Source organism: Sciurus vulgaris (assembly GCF_902686455.1).
Source record: "Sciurus vulgaris genome assembly, chromosome: 1".
In the NCBI taxonomy this organism is placed as follows: domain Eukaryota; kingdom Metazoa; phylum Chordata; class Mammalia; order Rodentia; family Sciuridae; genus Sciurus; species Sciurus vulgaris.
The window spans coordinates 55,289,790-55,315,551 of NC_136461.1; the positions used below are offsets into that span (position 1 = coordinate 55,289,790).

The 25,762-nt window shown below is 36.5% G+C and overlaps 1 protein-coding gene across 3 annotated transcripts in view; it reads right to left on the reverse strand.

Moving 5' to 3' along the window:
- DNAI4 (dynein axonemal intermediate chain 4) overlaps positions 1-25,762 on the reverse strand; it is a 126,167-nt gene that overhangs the window by 20,414 nt on the left and 79,991 nt on the right. For 2 of the 3 annotated variants that reach the window (XM_079132953.1, XM_079132951.1), the window contains 3 exons: positions 20,821-20,919; positions 19,826-20,052; positions 522-678 (listed from right to left, as the gene is read on the reverse strand). In XM_079132953.1, coding sequence (XP_078989079.1) covers positions 522-678; positions 19,826-20,052; positions 20,821-20,919 — 483 coding nt within the window. The remainder of the gene's footprint in view (positions 1-521; positions 679-19,825; positions 20,053-20,820; positions 20,920-25,762) is intronic. The other variant, XM_079132952.1, reaches the window with a different exon arrangement.

The following is a 25,762-nucleotide window of genomic DNA, read 5'->3' on the forward strand; positions in this document are numbered from 1 at the left end:
TAGAAACAATTTAAACATAAGAAGCAGATAAAAAGTTAAAAAGTTATATAAAAATACTGAACATCTAATGATACTGAGTTGCTTGTCAAAATTTGGCAACAAACTTCCATATTTGAAGATTAGAGTGAAAAAATAGGATAATGCTGAACAAACAGAAACAAATGTCTATTTTCAGGAACAATGGGCAATATAAAAAAATAAGGTTATATCAGGTAAAAATCTTTGAACACTTTAGCTATACTTAACAATTACTAAGTCCTGATGGTATGCTTGGTACAATTTTAATTTCTTCCAAATAATTTGCATGTTCAGCAATATTATGCTCATGATCTATCTTTGATAGATTAAAAAAAAATGAGGCTGACAAAATCTAAGCCTACTAGGTAGCGACTCTTGGAATTTATGTCCTTTCCACTACACCACACTAGAGATACTTAAAAATTGTACATCCATTGCATACTACAAAGTTCCAACTGAATAGATTAATAAAACAACATGAATTTATCACTTTCAAGTCTTACCCGGCCAGAGTCCAAAGCAGTAGGCATATTTCTCAGTTCATACACAGCGACCTGTCCATCACTGTCTCCCACTAAAAGACAATCTGTTTGTTTGGCAAAGAGAATAGTTGTGAACTTGATTCCAGGGTTAGCCACATTCACAATCAGAGGGTCCAAACTGTAATGAAACATTTTATTTAAAAATGTGGTTGTTATATTAAAATGGTATTTGCTAACATACAAACTAAGAAAAGTTCCAGATTTTTTTTTAACATCAAAAAAAAGCCTTGCCAGCTGTGGTGGTATATACCTAAAATCCAAGTGATTCAGAAGGCTGAGGCAGGAGGAGCTCAAGTTCAGAGTCAGCCTTAGCAACTTAGCAAGGCCCTAAGTAACTTAATGAGACACTACTTTAAAATAAAAAGGACTAGGGATGTGGCTCAATGGATAAGCACCTCTGTGTCCAATTCCTGGTACCAAACAAACAATAACAACAAAAAGTTTCTTTGTTTCCAAACTCAAAATAACTATTTCTCACTCCTTAATAAGAATGCCCTTTGGATTCAACACTGCAACAGGATTCCTGCCAAAAATTCCAACCTGCTAGACTGTCCAGCAGACTGCAAACTGGCTAGGACCCATGATTATGTGGGCCAATTCCTTAAAGTACATCTATCTCAGTATAGAGATGGAGATGTAGATAAGAGATTGAGACAGAGACATTCATCCTGCTGGTTCTGCCTCTCTAGAGTGCCTTCATTAACAACTTCTTAAATAACAATTGTCTTTTAAAAGAAGAATTTATGAATCCAAATGAATCTCTGGAATCTAAGAGGACATTCTGAACAGGAACCTTTCCTTGTGTTAGTCATTAAAAACAATCAATTTGCGCCCTCAAAAAAAAAAGGACAGAAGTAGTGACTTTTTATACTTCTAAAGGAGTGTTATCCTGGGAGCCACAGTTTTACCAGAAAAATGAGAATCTGAAGTTAGAGCACTTAAATTGATACTTTACATGTAGTTATCCCCTACTCAAAAGTAAATCATTTTGTTGTGTAATCCTTGATTTTTGGTTGATACTGATTTATAGAATTATGACAAAATTTTGTTATTGAATTATTAACTTCTAGAAAATAGTTACTATTAAGAATAGACTTGGAGGAGATTCAAGATGGCGGACTAGAGGGTGGCTGCGTTTCATGTTGCTCCAGGACTCAGGATTCAAGAAGAGGAGATATAGAGAGACTTGGGACCAACTCAAAGCAGCCGGGTGAGTCTCTCCCATTGGGGAGGCGTCCCAAATGGGGCGGTAGTCCCGGAACATAGAGACCTTTGTGAAGTAGATTTGTCCGACGAAGACACCCCTCACCCCGCTGGAGCAGTGAATGCGGACAACAGGGAGCACTGGAGAAGAGGCCGCTCAGCACAGTGCTTGGATTCGGAGCAACCCACCGGGGCTCTGGGAAGCTGCCCAAAGGAGGGGGTGCGCAGTGAGCTGTTTGGACTGAAAGCGACCACTCCTGAACACCGGGGGCTGCCCAGAGGAGGAGGAGAAGCATGGGCTTGGCACGTCGCTTGGACTTGGAGCAGCTACACCAGGGCTCCGGGCGGCTGTCTGGAGGAGGAGCGTGGTGAGTGGTTTGGACTCAGAGCAACCGCTCCTGAACACGGGAGGCTGCCTGGAGGAGGAGGAGGAGGAGCATGGTGGGGCGCTTGGGCTCAGAGTGACTGCACCAGGGCTACGGGTGGCAGTCAGGAAGAGGAGGTGCACAGTGAATTTCTGAGACTCGTGACGAATGCACCAGATCTCTGGGTGACTGCCTGGAGGAGAAGGAGGTGCGCGGTGGGTCACTTGGACTCAGAGCAACTGCACGGAACACCAGGCAGCTGCCGGAGGAAGAGGCGTGTGGCGGGTCACTGGGACTCAGAGCGACTGTAAGGGGCTCCAGGTGGCTGCTCAGAGGAGGGGCTGAATAGCCATGCGATTAGGTGCAGAGCAGGGTCCCAAGACCTAGGCAGCTTCTTGGTGGAAGAGACACAGAGACAGAGGGGCGAGGAGAAGGCTCCAGGACTGCGGGCAGCTTCTCTGAGGAGAGGCAGGCTAAGGAGACTTCTCTGTGAAAGGTGAGGCTTCTACGACCAGGAGGTAGGTCTGGGTCCCTGGGAACATTGCAGAAGAAGTCTGCCCAGCCCAGGCGGAAGTTGTGGAATTGAATGGAACCTCTAGGAGGGGAACTTACCAGCGGGACCTCCCCACCAGGTGAGTCTTCCCTGCCAGGTGAGGTTTTCCCATAGGACTGTAAAACCAGAGACACAGGCCCAAACTGGCCTTGCATCAGCCCACATCCTAGTTCCCCTTTGAATGACCATTTGTCAACAAGTGGAGGCACCTCTGCCCACTAGCAGGGAATATACCCCACCTGAAGGCCACCACCATTAGAGACGAAGCTTCCTTGTGGAGCACCGCATTATCAACTTCCTCCAAGACTTCAGGCTACTGAAGGCTAAGAGGGGATATACTAGAAATCTTCAGGGACATTATAAGTCAATAGAGGAAATCTGCAATATCTCAGCAGTCCACTGATACCAGAACAGAATGAGAAAACAAGGGAATAAAATGTTCCAAACAAATCTAGATGTTACATCAATAAAATCCAATGACAGCATGGCAGAAGAAATGAAAGAAAGGGAGTTCAGAATGTACATAATTAAAATGATCAGGGAAGCAAATGATGAGATGCAAGAGCAAATGCAGGCACTGAATCATCGCGCCAATCAACAGTTAAAAGAGCAAATACAGGAAGCAAAAGATCATTTCAATAAAGAGTTAGAGAAATTGAAAAAAAAAAAACCAAACAGAAATCCTTGAAATGAAGGAAACAATAAACCAAATTAAGAACTCCATAGAAAGCACAACCAATAGGATAGAACACCTGGAAGACAGAACCTCAGATATTGAAGACAAAATATTTAACCTTGAAAACAAAGTGGACCAAACAGAGAAGATGGTAAGAAATCATGAACAGAATCTCCAAGAACTATGGGATATCATGAAAGGGCCAAATGTAAGAATTATTGGGATTGAGGAAGGCTTAGAGATACAGACCAAAGGAATGACCAATCTATTCAATGAAATACTATCAGAAAATTTACCAAATCTGAAGAATGAAATGGAAGATCAAGTAAAAGAGGCTTATAGGACTCCAAATACACAAAATTACAACAGACCCACACCAAGGCACATTATAATGAAAATACCTAACATACAAAATAAAGACAGAATTTTAAAGGCTGTGAGAGAAAAGAACCAAATTACATTCAGGGGGAAACCAATATGGATATCAGCAGATTTTTCAATCCACACCCTAAAAGCTAGAAGGGCCTGGAACAACATTTTTCAAGCACTGAAAGAAAATGGATGCCAACCAAGAATCTTATACCCAGCAAAACTTACCTTCAAATTTGACGATGAAATAAAATCCTTCCATGATAAACAAAAGCTAAAAGAATTTACAAAAAGAAAGCCAGCATTACAGAACATTCTCAGCAAACTATTCCATGAGGAAGAGATGAAAAACAAGAAGCAAATCAGCAACGGGAGGAACTATCCTAAAGGAATTGTCAAATAAAGGAAGAACCAAGTCGTGTCAAAATAAATAAATAAATAAATAAATAAATAAAATGAGCCAAATGGCCTGAATATTAATGGCCTGAACTCATCAATCAAAAGACATAGACTGGCAGATTGGATTAAAAAGAAAGATCCAACAATATGTTGCCTGCAAGAGACTCACCTCATAGAAAGAGATACCCATAGACTAAAGGTGAAAGGATAGGGAAAAGCATACCATGCACATGGACTCAGCAAAAAAGCTGGGGTATCCATCCTCATTTCAGATAATGTGGACTTCAAGCCAATGTTAGTCAGAAGGGATAAAGAAGGACATTACATATTGCTTAAGGGATCCATAAATCAGCAAGACATAACAATCATAAACATCTATGCCCCAAACAGTGGCTCATCCATGTATGTCAAACAAATCCTTCTCAATTTCAGAAACCAAATAGACCATAACACAATAATACTAGGTGATTTTAACACACCTCTCTCACCACTGGACAGATCTTCCAAACAAAAATTGAACAAAGAAACCATAGATCTCAATAACACAATCAATAATTTAGACTTAACGGACATTTATAGAATATACCATCCAACCAAGAGCGAATACACTTTCTTCTCAGCAGCACATGGATCCTTCTCTAAAATAGACCATATATTATGCCACAAAGCTAATGTTAGCAAATACAAGAAGATAGAGACACTACCTTGTATTCTATCAGATCATAATGGATTGAAATTAGAAATAAATGAAAGAGTAAAAAACAGAAGCTACTCCAACACCTGGAGATTAAACAATATGCTATTACATGATGAATGGATAACAGAAGATATTAGGAAGGAAATTAAAAAATTCTTAGAGGTAAATGAGAACAAAGAAACATCATATCAAAATCTTTGGGACACTATGAAAGCAGTACTTAGAGGAAAATTTATTTCATGGAGCGCATTCAATAAAAGGAGTAAAAATCAACAAATAAACAACCTAACACTTCAGCTCAAAGCCCTAGAAAAAGAAGAACAGACCAACACCAAAAGTAGTAGAAGACAGGAAACAGTTAAACTCAGAGCTGAAATCAACGAAATTGAAACAAAAGAAACTATACAAAAAATTGACAAAATAAATAGTTGGTTCCTTGAAAAAATAAACAAAATTGATAAACCCTTAGCCATTCTAACAAAGAGAAGACGAGAGAAAACCCAAATCACCAAAATTCGGAATGAACAAGGAAATATCACAACAGACACGATTGAAATACAAAACATAATTAGAAGCTATTTTGAAAATCTATATTCTAACCAAATAGAAAATTTTGAAGACATCAACAGGTTTCTAGAGACATATGATTGCCTAAAGTGAACGAGGAGGACACACACAATTTAAATAGAACAATTTCAAGTAATGAAGTAGAAGAGGTCATCAAAAGCCTACCAACAAAGAAAAGTCCAGGACCAGATGGGTTCTCAGCCGAGTTCTACAAAATCTTTAAAGAAGAGCTCATTCCAATACTTCTCAAAGTATTCCATGAAATAGAAGAGGAGGGAACCCTCCCAAACTCATTCTATGAAACCAATATTACCCTGATACCCAAGCCAGACAGAGATAAATCGAGGAAAGAAAATTTCAGACCGATATCATTAATGAACATTGACGCAAAAATTCTCAATAAAATTTTAGCAAATCGCATACAAAAATATATTAAAAAGATAGTGCACCACGATCAAGTGGGTTTCATCCCAGGGATGCAAGGTTGGTTCAACATCAGGAAATCAATAAATGTCATTCACCATATCAATAGACTTAAAGTCAAGAATCACATGATTATTTCAATAGATGCAGAAAAAGCATTTGATAAAATACAACACCCCTTCATGCTCAAAACACTAGAAAAAATAGGGATACTGGGAACATTCCTTAACATTGTAAAGGCCATCTATGCTAAGCCCATGGCTAATATCATTCTAAATGGTGAAAAACTGAAAGCATTCCCCCTAAAAACTGGAACAAGTCAGGGATGCCCTCTTTCACCACTCCTATTCAATATCGTTCTTGAGACTCTAGCCAGAGCAATTAGACAGACCAAGGAAATTAAAAGAATACGAATAGGAAAAGAAGAACTCAAACTATGCCTATTTGCGGATGATATGATTATATACTTAGAGGAACCAGGAAATTCCACCAGAAAACTGTTAGAACTCATAAGTGAATTCAGTAAAGTGGCAGGTTACAAGATCAATGCTCATAAATCCAATGCATTTTTATACATAAGTGAGGAATCCTCAGAAAGAGAAATTATGAAAACTACCCCATTCACCATTGCATCGAAAAAAATAAAATACTTGGGAATCAATCTCACAAAAGAGGTGAAAGACCTCTACAATGAGAACTACAGAACACTAAAGAAAGAAATTGAAGAAAACCTTAGAAGATGGAAAGATCTCCCATGTTCTTGGATAGGCCGAATTAATATTGTCAAAATGGCCATACTACCAAAAGTGCTATACAGATTCAATGCAATTCCAATTAAAATCCCAATTGTGTACCTTACAGAAATAGAGCAAGCAATCATGAAATTCATCTGGAAGAATAAGAAACCCAGAATAGCTAAAGGAATCCTTCGCAGGAAAAATGAAGCAGGGGGTATCGCAATATCCGAACTTCAACTTTATTACAAAGCAATAGTAACAAAGACGGCATGGTACTGGTACCAAAATAGACAGGTAGATCAATGGTATAGAATAGAGGACACAGACACAAACCCAAATAAATACAACTTTCTAATACTAGACAAAGGTGCCAAAAATATGCAATGGAGAAAAGATAGCCTCTTCAACAAATGGTGCTGGGAGAATTGGAAATCCATATGCAACAGAATGAAACTAAACCCATATCTCTCACCCTGCACAAAACTCAACTCAAAATGGATTAAGGACCTTGGAATCAGACCAGAGACTCTGCAGATTATAGAAGAAAAAGTAGGTCCCGATCTTCAACATGTCGTCCTAGGACCAGACTTCTTCAACAGGACTCCCATAGCACAAGAAATAAAAGCAAGAATCAATAACTGGGATAGATTCAAACTAAAAAGCTTTCTCTCAGCAAAGGAAACTATCAGTAATGTGAAGAAAGAGCCTACAGAGTGGGAGAATATCTTTGCCAATCATACTTCAGATAGAGCACTAATCTCCAGAATCTATAAAGAACTCAAAAAACTCTACACCAACAATACAAATAATCCAATCGACAAATGGGCTAAGGAAATGAATAGACACTTCACAGAAGAAGATGTACAAGCAATCAACAAACATATGAAAAAATGTTCAACATCTCTAGTAATAAGAGAAATGCAAATCAAAACCACCCTAAGATTCCATCTCACCCCAATTAGAATGGCGATTATCAAAAATACAAGCAACAGGTGTTGGCGAGGATGTGGGGAGAAAGGTACACTCATATATTGCTGGTGGGGCTGCAAATTAGTGCAGCCACTCTGGAAAGCAGTGTGGAGATTCCTTAGAAAACTTGGAATGGAACCACCATTTGACCCAGCTATCCCACTCCTTGGCCTATACCCAAAGGACCTAAAATCAGCATACTACAGAGATACAGCCACATCAATGTTCATAGCTGCTATATTCACAATAGCCAGACTATGGAAACAACCTAGATGCCCTTCAATTGATGAGTGGATAAAGAAACTGTGGTATATATACACAATGGAATATTACTCAGCCATAAAGAATGACAAAATTATGGCATTTGCAGGCAAATGGATGAAATTGGAGAATATCATGCTAAGTGAGATAAGCCAATCTCAAAAAGCCAAGGGATGAATGATATCACTAATAAGTGGAGGATGACACATAGAGGGGGGGAGGGAAGGGTTAATGTTAGGGTTAGAGTTAGGGTTAGAGAGGGGGGCAAGTATGGAGGAAGAAAGTACTGTATAGAGGGTAAAGAGGGGTGGGAGGGGTGGGGGGAAGGGAAAAAATAACAGAAGAATCAAACAACATTACTATATGTGGATTTATGATTACACAAATGGTATGTCTTTGCGCCATGTACAAACAGAGAGGCAACATGTATCCCATTTGTTTACAATAAAATAAAATAAAAAAAAAGAATCTTATACCCAGCAAAACTTACCTTCAAATTTGACGATGAAATAAAATCCTTCCATGATAAACAAAAGCTAAAAGAATTTACAAAAAGAAAGCCAGCATTACAGAACATTCTCAGCAAACTATTCCATGAGGAAGAGATGAAAAACAAAGAAGCAAATCAGCAACGGGAGGAACTATCCTAAAGGAATTGTCAAATAAAGGAAGAACCAAGTCGTGTCAAAATAAATAAATAAATAAATAAATAAATAAAATGAGCCAAATGACCGGGAATACAAATCATATCTCAATAATAACCCTGAATATTAATGGCCTGAACTCATCAATCAAAAGACATAGACTGGCAGATTGGATTAAAAAGAAAGATCCAACAATATGTTGCCTGCAAGAGACTCACCTCATAGAAAGAGATACCCATAGACTAAAGGTGAAAGGATAGGGAAAAGCATACCATGCACATGGACTCAGCAAAAAAGCTGGGGTATCCATCCTCATTTCAGATAAAGTGGACTTCAAGCCAATGTTAGTCAGAAGGGATAAAGAAGGACATTACATATTGCTTAAGGGATCCATAAATCAGCAAGACATAACAATCATAAACATCTATGCCCCAAACAGTGGCTCATCCATGTATGTCAAACAAATCCTTCTCAATTTCAGAAACCAAATAGACCATAACACAATAATACTAGGTGATTTTAACACACCTCTCTCACCACTGGACAGATCTTCCAAACAAAAATTGAACAAAGAAACCACAGATCTCAATAACACAATCAATAATTTAGACTTAACGGACATTTATAGAATATACCATCCAACCAAGAGCGAATACACTTTCTTCTCAGCAGCACATGGATCCTTCTCTAAAATAGACCATATATTATGCCACAAAGCTAATGTTAGCAAATACAAGAAGATAGAGACACTACCTTGTATTCTATCAGATCATAATGGATTGAAATTAGAAATAAATGAAAGAGTAAAAAACAGAAGCTACTCCAACACCTGGAGATTAAACAATATGCTATTACATGATGAATGGATAACAGAAGATATTAGGAAGGAAATTAAAAAATTCTTAGAGGTAAATGAGAACAAAGAAACATCATATCAAAATCTCTGGGACACTATGAAAGCAGTACTTAGAGGGAAATTTATTTCATGGAGTGCATGCAATAAAAGAAGTAAAAATCAACAAATAAACGACCTAACACTACAGCTCAATGCCCTAGAAAAAGAAGAACAGACCAACACCAAAAGTAGTAGAAGACAGGAAATAGTTAAAATCAGAGCTGAAATCAATGAAATTGAAACAAAAGAAACAATAAAAAAAATTGACAAAATAAATAGTTGGTTCTTTGAAAAAATAAACAAAATTGATAAACCTTCAGCCACACTAACAAAGAGAAGACGAGAGAAAACCCAAATCACTAAAATTTGGAATAAACAAGGAAATATCACAACAGACACGAGTGAAATACAAAACAGAATTAGAAGTACTTTGAAAATCTATATTCCAACAAAACAGAAAACCTCAAAGACATCAACAGGTTTCTAGAGACATATGAATTACCTAAACTGAACGAGGAGGACATACACAATTTAAATAGACCAATTTCAAGTAATGAAGTAGAAGAGGTCATCAAAAGCCTACCAACAAAGAAAAGTCCAGGACCAGATGGGTTCTCAGCCGAGTTCTACAAAACCTTTAAAGAAGAGCTCATTCCAATACTTCTCAAAGTATTCCATGAAATAGAAGAGGAGGGAACCCTCCCAAACTCATTCTATGAAGCCAATATTACCCTGATACCCAAACCAGACAGAGACACATCGAGGAAAGAAAATTTCAGACCAATATCATTAATGAACATTGACGCAAAAATTCTCAACAAAATTTTAGCAAATTGCATACAAAAACACATTAAAAAGATAGTGCACCATGATCAAGTGGGTTTCATCCCAGGAATGCAAGGTTGGTTCAACATCCGGAAATCAATAAATGTCATTCACCATATCAATAGACTTAAAGACAAGAATCACATGATTATTTCAATAGATGCAGAAAAAGCATTTGATAAAATACAGCACCCCTTCATGCTCAAAACACTAGAAAAAATAGGGATAGTGGGAACATTCCTTAACATTGTAAAGGCCATCTATGCTAAGCCCATGGCTAATATCATTTTAAATGGTGAAAAACTGAAAGCATTCCCCCTAAAAACTGGTACACGACAGGGTTGCCCCCTTTCACCACTTCTACTCAACATCATCCTTGAAACGCTAGCCAGAGCAATTAGACAGACCAAAGAAATTAAAGGAATCCGAATAGGAAAAGAAGAACTCAAACTATCCCTATTTGCTGATGATATGATTATATACTTAGAGGAACCAGGAAATTCCACCAGAAAACTTTTAGAACTCATAAGTGAATTCAGTAAAGTAGCAGGTTACAAGATCAATGCTCATAAATCCAATGCATTTTTATACATAACTGATGAATCCTCAGAAAGAGAAATTATGAAAACTACCCCATTCATGATAGCATCGAAAAAAATAAAATACTTGAGATTCAATCTCACAAAAGAGGTGAAAGACCTCTACAATGAGAACTACAGAACACTAAAGAAAGAAATTGAAGAAAACCTTAGAAGATGGAAAGATCTCCCATGTTCTTGGATAGGCAGAATTAATATTGTCAAAAGGTCCATACTACCAAAAGTGCTATACAGATTCAATGCAATTCCAATTAAAATCCCAATGATGTTCCTTACAGAAATAGAGCAAGCAATTATGAAATTCATCTGGAAGAATAAGAAACCCCGAATAGCTAAAGCAATCCTTCGCAGGAAAAATGAAGCAGGGGGTATCGCAATACCCGAACGTCAACTTTACTACAAAGCAATAGTAACAAAGACGACATGGTATTCGTACCAAAATAGACAGGTAGATCAATGGTAGAGAATAGAGGACATGGACACAAACCCAAATAAATATAACTTTCTAATACTAGACACAAAGGTGCCAAAAATATGCAATGGAGAAAAGATAGCCTCTTCAATAAATGGTGCTGGGAAAACTGGAAATCCATATGCAACAGAATGAAACTAAACCCATATCTCTCACCCTGCACAAAACTCAACTCAAAATGGATTAAGGACCTTGGAATCAGACCAGAGACCCTGCATCTTATAGAAGAAAAAGTAGGTCCAGATCTTCAACATGTCGGCCTAGGACCAGACTTCCTCAACAGGACTCCCATAGCACAAGAAATAAAAGCAAGAATCAATAACTGGGATAGATTCAAACTAAAAAGCTTTCTCTCAGCAAAGGAAACTATCAGCAATGCGAAGAAAGAGCCTACAGAGTGGGAGAATATCTTTGCCAATCATACTTCAGATAGAGCACTAATCTCCAGAATCTATAAAGAACTCAAAAAACTCTACACCAACAATACAAATAATCCAATCGACAAATGGGCTAAGGAAATGAACAGACACTTCACAGAAGAGGATGTACAAGCAATCAACAAACATATGAAAAAATGTTCAACATCTCTAGTAATAAGAGAAATGCAAATCAAAACCACCCTAAGATTCCATCTCACCCCAATTAGAATGGTGATTATCAAAAATACAAGCAACAATAGGTGTTGGCGAGGATGTGGGGAGAAAGGTACACTCATACATTGCTGGTGGGGCTGCAAATTAGTGTAGCCACTCTGGAAAGCAGTGTGGAGATTCCTTAGAAAACTTGGAATGGAACCACCATTTGACCCAGCTATCCCATTCCTTGGCCTATATCCAAAGGACTTAAAATCAGCATACTACAGAGATACAGCCACATGAATGTTCACAGCTGCTCAATTCACAATAGCCAGATTGTGGAACCAACCTAGATGTCCTTCAATTGATGAGTGGATAAAGAAACTGTGGTATATATATATTCAATGGAATATTACTCTGCCATAAAGAACGATAAAATTATGGCATTTGCAGGCAAATGGATGAAATTGGAGACTATCATGCTAAGTGAGATAAGCCAGTCTCAAAAAACTAAAGGACGAATGATCTCGCTGATAAGTGGATGATGACACATAAGGGGGGGGGGTGGGAGGGATTAGTGTTAGGGTTAGGGTTTGGGAGGGGGGCAAGAATGGAGGAAGTTTGGACTGTATAGAGGGTAAAGAAGTGGAGAGGGGTGTGGGGGAGGGGAAAATAATAGAATGAATCAAACAACATTACCATATGTAAATTTATGATTATACAAATGGTATGTCTTTACCCCATGTACAAACAGACAAACAACATGTATCCCATTTGTTTACAATTAAAAAAAAAAAAAAAAAAAGAATAGACTTGGCAGCCAGGGACTTCCCCAAGCAGCCCGGCTCCCTCCGGCAGGAAGCACATTTCTAGGCTAGCTTCTCAGAGCAGACCGCCCAGTGAGAGCCTTTCTACACACAGCCAGCCACAAGTCCCCAAGCCAGCGGAGATCTCCGAACTGCAAGCAGCCTCTGGGACCAGAGCAGGGCAGCCAGAGACCTCTCCAAGTGGCCCTGCCCCCTCTAGCCCGCAGGCTTTTTCAACGGGGCGATCCAAGATGGCGAACTAGAGGGTGACTGCATCTCCAGTCGCGCCAGAACCCAGGATTCAAGAAGGGGAGACATTGAGAAACTCGGACTAAAATAGAACCACGGGGTTAGTCTCCCCCACCCGGTGAAGCTCGGCCAGGGCGGCAGGCCTGGATTGGGCGGCTTATTAGAGTAGGGCAGGGCAGCTAGAGTCTTCTCCAGGCAGCCCTGGGCACTCCAGTGGTGGGCTCCTCCCACACGGCCAGCTTCTCGGTGCAGGCCCCCCAGTGAAAGCCTTTCCACACAGAGCCAGCTCCAAGCCCTAGAACCAGTAGCGGGCTAGAGGCAGCTTTCTTTGGAAGCACTGCATTACAAGTTACTCCAAGACTTCAGGCTACTGAAAGCTGGGAGGTGATACACTGGAAATCTACAGGGACACTATAAGCCAATAGAGGAAATCTGCAATATCACAGAGTCCCAGTGACATCTGACCAATATGACAAAACAAGGGAAGAAAATGTCCCAAACAAACCTAGATACTATATCAATAAAACTCAATGACAGCACAGCAGAAGATATGTCAGAAAGGGAGTTCAGAATGTACATAATTAAAACAATCAGGGAAGCAAACGAGGAGATGAAAGAGCAAATGCAGGCATTAAATGATTGCACCAATGAACAGTTAAAAGAGCACATACGGGAAGCAAGAGATCATTTCAATAAAGAGTTAGAGATACTGAAAAGAAACAAAACAGTTATCCTTGAAATGAAGGAAACAATAAACCAAATTAAGAATTCCATAGAAAGCATAACCAATAGGATAGAACACCTGGAAGACAGAACCTCAGATATTGAAGACAAAATAATCTTGAAAACAAAGTTGACCAAACAGAAAAGATGGTAAGAAATCATGAACAGAATCTACAAGAATTATGGGATATCATGAAGAGGCCAAATGTAAGAATTATTGGGATTGAGGAAGGCTTAGAGAAACAAACCAAAGGAATGAACAACCTATTCAATGAAATAATAGAAAATTTCCCAAATCTGAAGAATGAAATGGAAGATCAAGTACAAGAGGCTTATAGGACTTCAAATATACAAAATTACAACAGACCCACACCAAGGCACATTATATGAAAATACCTAACATACAAAATAAAGACAGAATTTAAAAGGCCACGAGAGAAAAGAATCAAATTACATTCGGGGGAAACCAATAAGAATATCAGCAGATTTTTCAGTCCAGACCCTAAAAGCTAGAAGGGCCTGGAACAACACTTACCAAGCCCTGAAAGAAAACTATGCCAACAAAGAATATTATACCCAGCAAAACTTACTTTCAGATTTGACGATGAAATAAGATCCTCCCATGATAAAAAAAAAAAGCTAAAAGAATGTACAGAAAGAAAGCCGGCATTACAGAACATTCTCAGCAAAATATTCCATGAGGAAGAGATGAAAAACAATGATGCAAATCAGCAACAGGAGGAACTAGCCTAAAGGAATAGCCAAATAAAGGAGAAACCAAATCATGTCAAAAAAACAAAAATGAGTCAAATGACTGGGAATACAAATCATATCACAATAATAACCCTGAATATTAATGGCCTGAACTCATCAATCAAAAGACATAGACTGGTAGATTGGATTAAAAAGAAAAATACAACAATATGCTGCCTGCAAGAGACTCATCTCATAGAAAGAGATACCCATAGACTAATGGTGAAAGGATGAGAAAAAACATACCATGCACATGGACACAGCAAAAAAGCTGGAGTATCCATCCTCATTTCAGATAATGTGGACTTCAAGCCAAAACTAGTCAGAAGGGATAAAGAAGGACATTACATACTGCTTAAGGGAACCATAAAGCAGCAAGACATAATAATCATAAATATCTATGCCCCGAACACTGGCTCATCCATGTATGTCAAACAAATCCTTCTCAATTCCAGAAATCAAATAGACCACAACACAATAATACTAGGCGATTTTAACACACCTCTCTCACCGCTGGATAGATCGTCCAAACAAAAATTGAATAAAGAAACCATAGATCTCAATAACACAATCAACAATTTAGACTTAACCAACTTATATAGAATATACCGTCCAACAAAGAACGAATACACTTTCTTCTCAGCAGCACATGGATCCTTCTCTAAAATAGACCATGTTTTATGCCACAAAGCTACTGTTAGCAAATACAAGAAGATAGAGATACTACCTTGTACTCTATCAGATCATAATGGATTGAAATTAGAAATAAATGACAGAATAAAAAACAGAAACTTCTCCAATACTTGGAGATTAAATAATACACTATTATATGATGAATGGATAACAGAAGACATCAGGAGGGAAATTAAAAAATTCTTAGAAGTAAATAAGAACAAAGACACATCATATCAAAACCTCTGGGACACTATGAAAGTGGTACTTAGAGGAAGACTTATTTCATGGGGCGCATTCAACAAAAGAGGTAGAAATCAACAAATACACGACTTAACACTACAGCTCAAAGCCCTAGAAAAAGAAGAGCAGACCAACACCAAAAGTAGTAGAAGACAGGAAATAGTTAAAATCAGAGCCGAAATCAACGCAATTGAAACAAAAGAACCAATCAGAAAAATTAACAAAATAAATAGTTGGTTCTTTGAAAAAATAAACAAAATTGATAAACCCTTAGCCACACTAACAAAGAGAAAGAGGGAGAAAACTCAAATTACTAAAATTCAGAATGAACAAGGAAATATCACAACAGACACAAGTGAAATACAAAACAGAATTAGAAGCTATTGTGAAAATCTGTACTCCAACAAAACAGAAAACCTCGAAGACATCAACAAGTTTCTAGAGACATATGAATTACCTAAACTGAACGAGGAGGACATACACAACTTAAATAAATCAATTTCAAGCAATGAAATAGAAGAGGTCATCAAAAGCCTACCAACAAAGAAAAGTCCAGGACCAGATGGGTTCTCAGCCGAGTTCTACAAAACCTTTAAAGAAGAGCTCATTCCAATACTTCTCAAAGTATTCCATGAAATAGAAGAGGAGGGAACCCTCCCAAACTCATTCTATGAAGCCAATCTCACCCTGATACCTAAACCAGACAGAGACACATCGAGGAAAGAAAATTTCAGACCAATATCCTTAATGAACATTGACCCAAAAATTCTCAACAAAATTTTAGCAAATTGCATACAAAAATATATTAAAAAGATAGTGCACCAGGATCAAGTAGGTTTTATCCCAGGGATGCAAGGTTGGTTCAACATCTGGAAATCAATAAGTGTCATTCACCATATCAACAGACTAAAAGTTAAGAATCACATGATTATTTCAATAGATGCAGAAAAAGCATTCGATAAAATACGGCATCCCTTCATGCTCAAAACACTAGAAAAAATCAGGGTAGTGGGAACATTCCTTAACATTGTAAAGGCCATCTATGCTAAGCCCATGGCCAATATCATTCTACATGGTGAAAAATTGAAAGCATTCCCCCTAAAAAGTAGAACTAGGCAGGGATGCCCTCTTTCACCACTTCTATTCAACATCGTTCTGAGACTCTAGCCAGAGCAATTAGACAAACCAAAGAAATTAAAGGGATACGAATTGGAAAAGAAGAACTCAAACTATCCCTGTTCGCTGATGACATGAGTATATATTTAGAGGAACCTGGAAATTCCACCAGAAAACTCCTAGAACTCATAAGTGAATTCAGTAAAGTAGCAGGTTACAAGATCAATGCTCATAAATCCAATGCATTTTTATACATAAGTGATGAATCTTCAGAAAGAGAAATTAGGAAAACTACCCCATTCACAATAGCATTGAAAAAAATAAAATACTTGGGAATCAATCTCACAAAAGAGGTGAAAGACCTCTACAATGAGAAGTACGGAACCCTAAAGAAAGAAATTAAAGAAAACCTTAGAAGATGGAAAGATCTCCCATGTTCTTGGATAGGCAGAATTAATATTGTCAAAAGGTCCATACTACCAAAAGTGCTATACAGATTCAATGCAATTCCAATTAAAATCCCAATGATGTTCCTTACAGAAATAGAAGAAGCAATTATGAAATTCATCTGGAAGAATAAGAAACCCAGAATAGCTAAAGCAATCCTCAGTAGAAAGAGCGAAGCAGGGGGTATCACAATACCAGATCTTCAACTCTATTACAAAGCAATAGTAACAAAAACGGCATGGTATTGGTACCAAAATAGACAGGTAGATCAATGGTACAGAATAGAGGACATGGACACAAACCCAAATAAATACAATTTTCTCACACTAGACAAAGGGGCCAAAAATATGCAATGGAGAAAAGATAGCTTCTTCAACAAATGGTGCTGGGAAAACTGGAAAACCATATGCAACAGAATGAAATTAATCCCCTATCTCTCACCCTGCACGAAACTCAACTCAAAATGGATCAAGGACCTCGGAATCAGACCAGAGACCCTGCATCTTATAGAAGAAAAAGTAGGTCCAAACCTTCAACTTGTTGGCTTAGGATCAGACTTCCTTAACAGGACTCCCATAGCACAAGAAATAAAAGCAAGAATCAATAACTGGGATAGATTCAAACTAAAAAGCTTTCTCTCAGCAAAGGAAACTATCAGTAATGTGAAGAAAGAGCCTACAGAGTGGGAGAATATCTTTGCCACTCATACTTCAGATAGAGCGCTAATTTCCAGAATCGATAAAGAACTCAAAAAACTCTACACCAAGAATATAAATAATCCAATCAACAAATGGGCTAAGGAAATGAACAGACACTTCACAGAAGATGTACAAGCAATCAACAGATATATGAAAAAATGTTCAACATCTCTAGTAATAAGAGAAATGCAAATCAAAACTACCCTAAGATTTCATCTCACCCCAATTAGAATGGCGATTATCAAGAACACAAGCAGCAATAGGTGTTGGCGAGGATGTGGGGAAAAAGGTACACTCATACCTTGCTGGCGGGGTTGCAAATTAGTGCAGCTACTATGGAAAGCAGTATGGAGATTCCTCAGAAAGCTTGGAATGGAACCACCATTTGACCCAGCTATCCCATTCCTTGGCCTATATCCAAAGGACTTAAAATCAGCATACTACAGAGATACAGCCACATCAATGTTCATAGCTGCTCAATTCACCATAGCCAGATTGTGGAACCAACCTAGATATCCTTCAGTTGATGAATGGATAAAGAAACTGTGGCATATATATACAATGGAATATTACTCTGACATGAAGAATGATAAAATTATGGCATTTGCAGGCAAATGGATGAAATTGGAGGATATCATGCTAAGTGAGATAAGCCAATCTCAAAAAACTGAAGGTCGAATGATCTCGCTGATAAGCGGATAAGGACATATATGGGGGGTAGGAGGGGTTAGCGTTAGGGTTAGGGTTATGTTTAGGGTTAGGGATAAGGAGGGTGGTAAGAATGGAGGAAGGAAGGACTGTATGGAGGGAAAAGAGGGGTGGGAAGGGTTGGGGGGAAAGGGAAAAAAATAACAGAATAAATCAAACAAGATTGCCCTATGTGAATTTATGATTTTTAATAAAAAAAAAAAAAGAATAGTACATATCCAAGCTTTCAGGTTGTAGTATTGTGATCTGTAGTTTCTTTCCTCAAAAAAAAAAATCTTGTTACTCAAATATCCACAACAACATTATCTAAAAAGTAGAAACTATCCAAATGCCTGTCAATTGATGAACAGATAAAATGTGCCATGGCCACAGAATAGAATATTATTTGGCCAATAAAAGAATGATTATACTACTGAATTATACTAAATTAAAAAAAAGAATAGACTCATTGAATTTTAGATTATTTATTTTAAACAAAAATATATTCTGCTAATTTGCATTTAAAAAACTTATAATTGCAAGAAGCCACTTATGGCCTTCAATAAAACCAAGCTTGATTGAGCTATTAGACACAGAAATCTGGCTTTCAGGAACTGACAATTATAGAAAATTGTTTCAGATTGCCTGGAGTATGTGGTTTCCCCAGGGTTGGTATACTGCTGGAGTTTGAATACAGGCCCTAGATGTGGGAATGATCTGCTAGAGCCAAATGTCTTGCTTAACTCCACCCCATCCTGCTTCTCACGGAAGAAGCCTCTATCTCTTTGATCTTTACCGCCATAAATAAACCAAGAGAGGGGTCCTTCCTTTCTTAGAGCCAGTCCCGTATGGACGGCGCAATTGGTCATTGTCCTGCTTCAAAGATAATTCTGTCTCCTGTCCTTTTTTATGACAAATTAAATTCTTAGCTATTATTTGGTAGCCAGCCCATCCCTTCTACAGGAACCCTTTCCCTTGCCCACACAGGATGTGTGGGGAGAGATGATACTTTCTAATAAAAATGGTAACATTAAACATTTCATTCCTGCATGTATAAATTTTCATATTAATAAGAATAGATAGATCTAGATGACCTTGTAATATCCTTGGTGTAACATCTTTAAAATTTTAGTTAAGTGCATACCCTTGAATATGTTTTGAAATGAGGTAAGAGAATAAGTAAATATTGAAAAAGTAATTATTTTGTCTCCTTTCTTCATATTATTGTAGGGAATCTTTAATTAGAAATGTAAGTATGCCATGTTTATGTCAAAATACACTCTACTGTCATGTATATCTAAAAAGAACAACTAAAAAAACGGGGAAAAAAAGGAAATGTAAGCATGCCTCCCTGGATTCCTCTATAAACAAAGCAATTAATAGAATTTAAGGTAGCTATGATAATTTATATCAGCCTATATAAATTTGAGGAGATGAATGAACTATTTTCATTCAGTTGCTTTTAAAATACATATGGTATAAATAATCAATGTTAATATCATATCTTGACATATATCTTTATTCATAAAGGACTCTCATTTTAAAGTAACTACAACACTCTTTAACTAATGTCAAAACTATCAGGTATCACTTAGTTTGAACTGCTTCTACTAGAAATGTCTCCAAGAAAACATTAACTTACGTGCTAATGTGAAGGTCCCAGATCTCCACTCTGCTTTCATTTGCAGTTGCAAATATATAGGATGATTTTGGAGACCAGGCAACATCATAAACAACATAAGTAGTAGGATAAAAACTCAAAAATGGCTTGAGATTTTCCTGATGCCATATCATAACACCCCAATCAGCAGAACAGCTTAAGAATACATCATGACAAAATGGGTTCCATGTTACTTTATACACTGGGCCCTAGGAACAGAAACATGAAATATATAGGTAAAGAATACTTAATATCTTATTTTTAAAACTTGACCAGCAAATTAAAAATACTAAGATTTCTAGCAGATTCAACATCATCCATTATTACATGGGTATTATTTTAGCTGAGAATAAGATCATAAATTTAATCCTCCCTTAATTAGTCCATATAAAAACATAAAAATACAGTGCTATATTAGTCACTAAATTTTTTAAAACATATTTTTAGCTGTCAATGGATCTTTTATTTTATTTATTTATATGTGGTGCTGAGTATGGAACCCAGGACCTCAAACATGCCAGGCAAGAGCTCTACCACTGAGTCACAACACCAGCCCCTAGCCACTAAATATTAATATTTATTATAGCTTCTTTAAAAAGAAAACAAGTAGTATTAAGAAAAACCAAGAAATAAAGAGAAAAAATGAAAGACATATGAATGAAACAATGATAAATATATACAGAGAACAGGTATGGGCAAGAGACAATTTTACTTTGGCATCAATAGGGTATCATAAGTAAAGTCTTTTAGAAACAAAAAGTGTCACTTTCATAACTTGCAAGAAAAAATTAATGGTAACAAGAAGCCAAATAAAATATACCACATGTTACTGATGCTTTTTAAGAAAGCAACTTCATTCAAGCTGCTATTTTTACTACTCCAAAGTTATAAATTTATTGTATGATAAATATACTATATATAATACTATTTTTGCAGAAATACTATAAATTTTCCATACCTATTATAATTAAACTAACCTTATGTCCTCTGTAGGTTTCTAGGTATTGTTCATTGTATGAACAAGAACATTTGTGAATATGACCTTCTTCAGTACCAGCCAAATAGATATTTGTGTCCTACAACACAATAAATCAAAATGTAGTGGCCTGTGATACACATTAGTGTGCTAAAGATAGAAGATAGGACAATTCAGGGTCTACTGAAATCAATTCAAGAACTAAAACAATAAATACTATCTTGAATATAGTTGTCTGTTGTTTTTTTAATTTCTGTTATGTATTTACAATAGTGAAACTACCTGAAAGATTACAGAGCAAAAGAAAATACAGATTTATCCTGTACTGGAATAGAGGATAGACTTAAAATATCCTATTTAAAAATTATGTGGAAAAACTTTGGTGTAAATGAGGAAGAGACTTTTCAACATTTAAATTTGCCTAACCATAGAGCTACAGTCTAGGGAAATGATAAGTGTTTTTTCACTGGAGCTAGTCAAAGAAAAGAACAGATGACTTAACCATAAATACTTATGTGTACAATGTTGAAGAAATTGTAATTGCTGGGAAAGAGAGGTTGAAGTAGATGGCATCTTAGTCATCTTTAATACTAAACATGTGTGCTCAATAGGGATTTAGTGGGTCACAGTAAAAAGTCTGACAGTGCTCAACATCCTGGCTACACAGAGTATGCAAAAGAGCAGCAACACTGATATCACCTGGGAGCACTTCTGAGCTTCAAATTCTCAGGCCCTACCCTATATCTCCTAACCAGCATTTACATCTTAACAAGATTCCCAAGGGATTTTTATGTACATTAAAATTTCATACACAATGCATTAGCATATATAAGTACTTAAAACTGCAACTACTAGATCATGGGTCAAATATAGTTTTAAATTATATGACAAAGCATAATTTTTTTCCAAAAAATTTTATCAATTTACATTCATGGGTAAATATAAAAAGTTCCCTTTGACTCACATTTTAGTTAACAGTTGTTTATATTCAAAATCTTCTGTAATGCCATTCTATTAGATGTAAAATTATACATGGTTTTATGTCTTATTTGTGTGAATATTAATAAGGATGATAAATTTTTATGCTTATTGGTCATTTGTATTGCCTCTTCTGTTTGTCTCTTGATCATTTTACTAGCATTTTTCACATTCATTTGTGTATTTTTTCATATTCATTTGTATATTTTTTTCCTAAATTTTCTTCCCAAAGGTTTTTATGTTATAATGGTGGTAGGAATGCAATTTCATTTAAAAAATATGGATAATGGTTATCCCAACACCACTGATAAGTGGTGATCTTTCTCTAGGAATTTTCAAGGTCAGTGTAAAGGTCAGTTGCCTAATAAACTCTGAGATTTCATGCAAGAGGTTTATTGGGGAGTGGTCTCAGGAAATAATCTCCATGCGGGAAACAAGATTGGTCAGAGATTTAAGCTGAACTACAATAGGAAGTTGAAGTTACAACAGACAGATCAGTATAACCTGTAAGAATTTCTGGGAAGGCCCTTAAGGTTTGGCATTTGAGAGTACTTCCTTTAGCTGGGCACTGTATTGTCCCAGCAATTTGGGAGGCTGAGGTAAGAGGATCACAAGTTCCATGCCAGCCACAGGACCTCAGCAAGACCTTGTCTCAAAGTGAAATATAAAAAGGGCTGGGATATAGCTCAGTGCTACAGCACCCCTGGGTTTAATCCCCAATGCTGCAAAAACCAAACAAAAAAGACATAAACTTAGTGGCTTAAGAGTCCTGCCATAAAGCAAGAAGGCCAGACATTTTATATTCTTCCCCTGCCAAAAATCAATCAAGTAAGATAATATACTCAAATCTAACCATAATAAATAATCAAACTAAATGTAAGTGATTTTAACATAACAATTAAAAGGCAGAGCTTTTAAGATTCTATAAAATCTGAAAGATTCAACTATATGCTGTCTATATGAAATGTATTTTAAGTATAAAACACAAATAGTTTAAAAGAAAAGTGATAAAAATGATAAATCATGGTAACACTTGTTAAAAGAAATCTGGAATGGCTACATTATATCAAAGTGAATCTCATAAGAAATAGCATAACAGTTATAAATAAGGCCATTTCATAATGACAGGGAGTTAGCTAAGAGGGCATAATAATCCTAAACATTTTTGTACGTACTTAATAACGAGGCTTTAAGATGCACAAAACAAAATAGAATTGCAAGGAAAAATAGACAAATTGATGAATAGAGTTCCTTTCCTCTTTCTCAATAATTGATTGGAAAAGTAGGTACAAAATCTGATTAACATTTATAAAACACTTCACCCAACAATAGCAGAACACACATTTTTGTCAGTGTATAAGTAATAATTGCTCATAAAAGCCACACTGTGAAGTTTACAACATATCTTATTGAGTTCAAAAGGATTCAAGTCAGAACAAGTATATTCTCTGATTATGGTGGGTTGGAATTAGAAATTAATAACAAAACTACTTTTGGAAAATCACTAAATATCATTTTTAAATAACATATCCATTAAAGAAGAAATCAAAAGAGAAATTAGAAAGTATTTCACACCGGATGACAATGAAAATATAATATGTCAGAATTTGTGGGGTGCTGCAAAAGTGGCACTTAGAAAGTTATGGCACAATTGCCTATATTAGAAAATAAAGAAAGGTTGCAAATCAGTGACCTCAAGTTCAATCTTAAGAAACTAGATAAACAAGAGTAAATTAAAATTAAGCATAAGAAAGGAAATTAAAGATAAAAGTAGAAAACAATTATGTAGAGAACAGAAAAATAATAGTGAAATTCAATTAAATCAAAATTTGGTTCTATAATATCAATAAAATTAGTAAAATTTGAGTTGGGTGTGGTAGTATGATTCTATACTTCCATGTACTATGGGAGGTTGAGGTAGAAGAACCATTTGAAGTGAGGAGTTGGAGACCAGCCTGGGCAACATAACAACACTGAGACTCCCTGCTCGAAAAAGAAAAGCTGATGAGCTTCTAGACAGATTGATCAGGAAAAAGAGAAAGAAGATGAAAATTACTAATATTAGGAATTAGGTGGCATTACTACATATTCTTCAGTTATTAGAGACCAAGAGAATATTATTATGCCAATAAATAAATAGGCAAATTCCTTAAAACACACACATTCCCAAAAGTCACTCAGGAAGAAATAGATAACCATAATAATTCTATATCTATTAAAATTTTGAGTTTACACTTTAAAATTTCTCCATAAAGAAAACTCCAGGTTCACATTGCTGATTAATACAGTAAAATATAATGAAGAAATCATGCTACTTTTATGCCAAGCCTTTTTAAAAAAGAATTCTGTGGGGCCAGCATTACCCTGACATCAAAATTAAACATATAAAAAGAAAACTTTATATCCATATTTTTTTACAAAGATACAAAAATTTCACACCAAATTTTAGAATACTGAATCAGAAAGTATATTTAAAGGGTTATAAGTAATGATCAATGGGGTTTATTCCAAGAATAAATATTCAAAAACAATAATGTAATTCATCACATTATCAAGCTTAAGAAGAAAAAAACTATATATCATCATCTGAATAGAAATAGAAAAAGCATTTATCAAAATCCAACATCCATTCTTCACAGAAATTCTCCACAAACTAGCAGTGTAATGGAACTTCTACAACATGATTAACTGCATTTACAAAAAGTCTTCAATAGGTTTCATACTTTAGCAGCAAAAGACTGAAAGCTTTTCCCTTAAGATCAGGAATAAGACAAGAATGTGTCTTTTTCCATCACCGTTATAAATCATTGTATTGGGAGGTTTCTAACTAGTGTAACCATGCAAGAAAACAGAAATAAAAGGCAACCAAATTAGAAAAGAAGTAAAATTGTCTTTATTTACAGACCTCATGATCATCTGGAATTCCTTAAGCCAAGGACATTTTTAACACACCGACCAGTGTCTCTCAACCCAGCACTATTTATGTTTTGAGTCAGATAATTCTTTGCTTGGGGAGTGGTTGGTGAACAGGAGGAGGGTGGTGGTTGGTACATTGTAGGATATTTAGCAGCATACCTGTTCTCTGCCACTAGATGCCAGTAGTTCTTCTTCACCTTCACCCCATCCATCAAGCTGTAACAATCAAAAATTTGTCCAAACCTCTGACAAAAATCCCCTGGTGGAGAAATCCCCCTCTCATTGCTCATTCTGAGAACTACTGTTCTAGAGTCAAAGTGAAGGTGGATTATAGATTTTGAGAATGAAGTCAGTAAGAAGATGGTTATAGTAGTAAAAGTGAAAAATAAAACAGGTCTGAACTATATTCACTGTAGTAGCCTTAATCTGGAAGAGAAGGGACAGTAAAATTTAAATATTGTTTGAAAAACAGGGTATAATAGAGAAGAGCTCAGTTTCTGTTTGCATAATGAAGTAGATGATGTCGCTAAAAAGATGATTATTTCAGATGTAACAGAAAACATGGGATTTGTTTTCTGAGAAATCAAAGCGTCTGAATTTTCTGATTCCCAAGTACCTACTAATAAAAAGAATCAAGAAAAGCAGAACTTCATTAACGATGCTCTGATTTGACTCTGGTCTCCATAGATATGAACTCAAGAGATCTTTCCTAATTCCCCAATCCTGAAAGTGGTCACTCACAATGAAATACAGAGCATGATATAGCAGATTTGGTTTGCATTAAGTATAACAGAGTAGCAGACTGCCCAATAGGAGCAAGTGGGACATTGTTAAACATGCACTTGTAAAGAGAATCCTTCCATAGTTTCTCAGAAATGCACACCTCTCCTCTATCTAGAAAAGCAGATAGGGGGCATAGTATACATAGCCAACTGGACTATGCCATTCTACCTCAGGTTGACCGCTATATCCATGTTTATTTTTTCATGTACAAAGCACAATATTTATTAACATGCCAACATTTTGTCTTATTTTATATCTTAATGTAT